Source organism: Mastomys coucha, unplaced genomic scaffold (genome assembly GCF_008632895.1).
Source record: "Mastomys coucha isolate ucsf_1 unplaced genomic scaffold, UCSF_Mcou_1 pScaffold23, whole genome shotgun sequence".
NCBI lineage: Eukaryota > Metazoa > Chordata > Mammalia > Rodentia > Muridae > Mastomys > Mastomys coucha.
Window position 1 is genome coordinate 39,274,963 of NW_022196906.1, and position 4,548 is coordinate 39,279,510.

Genomic DNA, 4,548 nt, shown 5'->3' on the forward strand with positions numbered 1-4,548 from the left:
TATTTGCTTTCTATGTATGCAGCCCTGGGATCAATTCATGTGGTGACATGAAATTGGCAATGTAATTCCAGCACCTAGGAGACAGAAGCAGGAGAATTGGAAGTTCAAGGTCATTTTTGGCTATATATATATATCTAGTTCAAAGCCAGTCTGGGCTACATGAGACCTTTAAAAAAAAAAAAAGTCTTAGAGTATGTTTGTAGCACTAGCCCATGCCAGAGCAATGGTCAGACAGGCAGCCACTAGGTACTGATTCTGAAGCAGGCAGGCTCATGGAGGCTCAAAGTGAAACAATAGTTCCAGGAAGGTTCCTTGAGCAATCACAGTAAAGTTGGACAGTAAAACTGTCGGCTCCCTAGCCTGATCTGTGCCAAGAGGACTCTTCCTTCCGAAGATGCAGGCCCCTGTGTTGTTGGTTGCCTTAGATTCTTCTCTTTCACTGAAAACCTATAGGCTGGAAGCTTGCAAAGACAGATGGATCAGTTACCAGGGAAAATGAGGCCCCTAGAACCTCTATGGGAGAAAAATAGGGGTTGGAGAGATGGCTCAGTGGTTAAGAGCACTGACTGCCCTTCCAGAGGCTTCTTGCTTTGTCCTCACATCTTTAGTTTCAAAACTCAGGCAGCAGCTGCATCAACCTGCTGTAGGCCCAGGGCTGGGGAGAAGGGATTGGCATCATAGCTGCCTACCCAGGTGAGACGGGTAGGAGACACCTGTCTTTCACTGCCGCTGGGCATGAAACAAATGGGAGGAAGGTGGCCTGGGCCTCAGGGGTAACTCCTGGTGGACGCTCCAGGACAGCTTAGTGTCTCCTCTCTGCCCTGCTTGCCCTCAAGCCTGGAAGGACCCATAGTGTTGAGCGATGGGAGACAAGTGTGGAACAAGAGGACAGAGAGGAGAGGGTACTCAGGTATCCCAGGGGAGGAACCGGGGAAGATATTCCAGAGTGAGGCTCCCCAGAGAGGGGCTGTACCCAAAGTGGAACTGAGAAGGTGACAAGGGTGAGAACAGAGTGGCAGAGTGCTGTGTCCCAAGTGCAGCCCTGGATGGAACCATGTACTCCTGGAGCTGGGAGCACAGTTTCCAGTCACACAGATGTTCTCCATTCCTTATGCCAGAAGCCATGAGCTCTTTGCTTGGCTGACACACGTTTTTGTTTTTGTTTTTGTTTTTTTTTTTTAGATTTATGTATTTATTATATGTAAGTACACTGTAGCTGTCTTCAGAAGAAGGCATCAGATCTCATTACGGATGGTTGTGAGTCACCATGTAGTTGCTGGGATTTGAACTCAGGACTTCGGTAGAGCAGTCAGTGCTCTTAACCACTGAGCCATCTCTCCAGCCCCTTGACACGGTTTTTATGTAAAAGCTCCCTCTAACCCAAAAGGAAATGAGTCAGAAGGAGGGAATGTCCAGGTTAAGATGGGCCTGGTATTGTCCAGGGTCCCCATCCAGGGAGGGAAAATGCTGCTGAGATCCCCCAGTAGAGAGAAGGCAGGCCTAGTCTAGCATCCTTCCAGAAAGCAGCTTGGAAGCTTCTGGAGGAAAGGGTCAGTCAGAGGAAGACAGGATTGGATAGCCAGGTAGGAAGGCATGGAGCCTGGAGGAAAGACACTAGGAAAGAGCTGATCCCAGCTTCAAGGGTGGATTCTTTCCGGGGGCGGGGGAAGGGTCCGAGTCTTGTACAGGCAGCCCAAAGCCGCCTTTTCAAACAGGGAAAATGCCCCAGAAGTCTTACATGTCCGAGTGTGCCCTGGGCACCCATACGACACTGTGTTCTCCCCTGCAACAGTCTGCTACTCCCATGCCTGTCCCGCCTCCACCCCAAGAGCCTAAGGATCAGCGTTCTGTGCCTACTGAGCCCACTTTGCGGAACGCTGAGGGCCACATAACCTGGTTAGCAAGGACTCTGGGATAGAAAACCAAGGAAAAGCTGACACTGCTTCAGAGTCGACTGTTCTTGGGTGCTGTATGTCATCACTGATTTCCAAACGACACACCTGTAGACTTCCAAATCGACCTTGCCTTCAGTTGTTCCCTCTGACTTGCCCAGAACCCCTGATCTGAGCTCTTCCCAGAGGCTCTGGGACCTGGATTGGAAAAGACACCTGCCCTGCCCGGAAGACTGATGCAGCCATCCAGAACTGGCCTCTGCATGCCTTGTAGCTTATTGGCGCCCAGAGGGGACCTCCTTAGGAGAGGGGCACACAATGCCAGCCTGTGCCCAGACCTGGATGACCAGAGTGTGGACAGCAAGAGAAAGTGAGAGAAGGCTGAGTTCCGATGTTCTGGAGAGCTGCCAGTGAAGTAACGCAGCCCAGTCAGAGACTCCTTGGCTCTCTGCCTGTGTCTTCTAGTTTTCCCATGAGCCTCTGTGTTTTAGACTTCCCTGAACACCGTAAACCAGAGCAGTTTCCATGTCTGTTTATGTAAAAGGGCAAGAGCTAGCCTCAGACTCCATCCCAATGGCTATCCCTGGCTACTGCTCCTAATTGTCAGGGCATCCTCAGCCTCCCCATCACTTTCTGTTTTGCTTTCCTTCCTCCCACTGCCCCATGCGGAACTGCTCCACAGGTTTGCCGAGTGTGGTCAGTGCCCCTCAGTGCTGGTACGGCAGTTCCAGGGGTCTAGGTCTGCCGAGCTTTTAGGATTGCATGTAAACCAAGAATTCATAAAAGAGGCAAAAATAAAAGCAAGGAGAATTTTATTGGGGTACAGATTCATGCATAGGGGATCACAGACCCAATTGTTGGAATCCATGGTTCTCAGCAGAGTTCCAGCAACCCCCGGGCTTTATCACAAAGGGAGCATTCCCAAGTCCACCTAAAGCTTCCACTTCCACAATTTTGAGCACAGCTACTTTGGTTTAGGACACGTGTCTCTTCCTCTGTTTTCTCTTTCCTCTAATGATCGGGATGGAGCACAGGGAAGGAGGTCATGAGTCAGCCTAATATTCCCCAGACCGGTTTCCACTCAGATACGTACATGTTTTATATTAATTGACTTTGATATAGTTCATAATATTTTATTGCTGTCAATGGAGATAATTCATTATGTGGATAATTTAAAACCATCTGATTTCTTTTGTGGTTGTTAAGAGTTTTCATTTAAAAAAAAATTTTTTTTCAGGAAAAAAAAAGTCCATCTCATGCCCAGATTTGGGATCTGGACACAGGGGTACTTACAAAGGAACACACTTCGAGGACAGGGTTTTCCTGGAGGGCTCAGGTGCATACATTCGGAGGGCTTCCCATGATCCCAGAGTCCGGTAGGAACCCTCTGGGAGGGGCGGTGAAGGGGACTCCATGCACAGAAGCACCACAGAAGCTCATGTGGTGGCAGTTTCAAGAGCTCAGGTATTAGCTGAGTAACTGGGATGGGGCTGAAGGACAGGTCTGGCAAGTTCTGGGTTGTTTATACCTGAGTTACCTCACACATCCCACCAGTTTCCCCGCCCCATCTGCTGGGGGCCGGCCCTCAGCCCTCAGCCTCCTTTTCCCCACATGCTGGGGGACCGGGGGCCAACATGGATCTTCCCCTTGACATCAGCTGAGCCTGGAAGAAGCATCCTTTTACACCATGGACAGAGGCAGCCACCGGGTGAGTGCACCGAGGTCTCCTGGGCTTTCCCAGGCTTGAGAAGGGACAGGCTGAAGACGGGCAGGGCAGCAGGGCGCTGCCAAGACCTGCCCTGGGTGTAGGGAAGGTAGAATGTCTCTGCTAGCTGGAAACTGCCTGGGACCCAGGGATCTCAACCACTTCACCTTAGTCCCTAGAAGGAATTCTGAGGAGAAAGCAATAAAATATGGGTCTGGTTGTGAACCACCCCTGGGCTGTGTGGCCATGGCCTGGACCCTGGCAAAGACAGCTCTCTGGCATTACCTGGTCAGCTTTGCTATTTGGGAATATGATTTAATCTAGATTCATTTTTGCTGGTTTGAGAACCCAAGGGTATTTTAACTCATCTTCCAGGATTACCTCCTAGGCAAACTCCTAAACCTTCCTGGACGCATGTGATTTTTTTTTTTTTTAAATGTACATTTAAGATTTTCATTGGTTACTTACTAGGAGACTTAATGTACGTGGGAAGTGCTTCCTCATGTCTAACCACAGTGTCTTATGCTATATCTCAGGCTTCCTTCTGATGCTTTTAGAAGTGATAGAGAGCAATGGGGTTGTCCTGTGTAGAAAAGGGCCATGTACACACATCAGGTATCCTCAAAGCTTTATTTAATGTGTGCCCCGCTTTTTGCTTAACTTCTCCTAGGTCCTGTATTCTGATCCTTTCCACATTTTTCTGTTCTCTGATGATAGAGTGGACTCTGAGACTCTAGAAAGTCCAACAAGCCCTGGGTTTAAAGAAACTCAATCCATCCTATGTTCTACCCTGTGCCTAGCTTGTGGTCCACTCTGAACCCTGGGATGTTTCTGCCGAAGGCACTGTTATCTCCCCTACTAGTCCAGACTCCTCTCAACTCTTCTTTGCTCTCTGCTCTGGTCCTTTTGGCTCATGTCTCCACGGGAAGCAGAAAAGGGAGCATGGGGACG

At 49.5% G+C, this 4,548-nt stretch overlaps 1 protein-coding gene across 4 annotated transcripts in view; it reads left to right on the top strand.

The window, feature by feature from the left end:
* The first annotated feature begins 3,389 nt into the window (after positions 1 to 3,389).
* Tmprss13 (transmembrane serine protease 13) overlaps positions 3,390 to 4,548 on the top strand; it is a 29,766-nt gene continuing 28,607 nt past the window's right edge. For 2 of the 4 annotated variants that reach the window (XM_031345212.1, XM_031345215.1), the window contains exon 1: positions 3,392 to 3,600. In XM_031345212.1, coding sequence (XP_031201072.1) covers positions 3,580 to 3,600 — 21 coding nt within the window. In that variant the 5' untranslated portion in view covers positions 3,392 to 3,579. Of the gene's footprint in view, positions 3,601 to 4,548 lie in introns of all 4 variants that reach the window. The other 2 variants (XM_031345214.1, XM_031345213.1) reach the window with 2 other exon arrangements.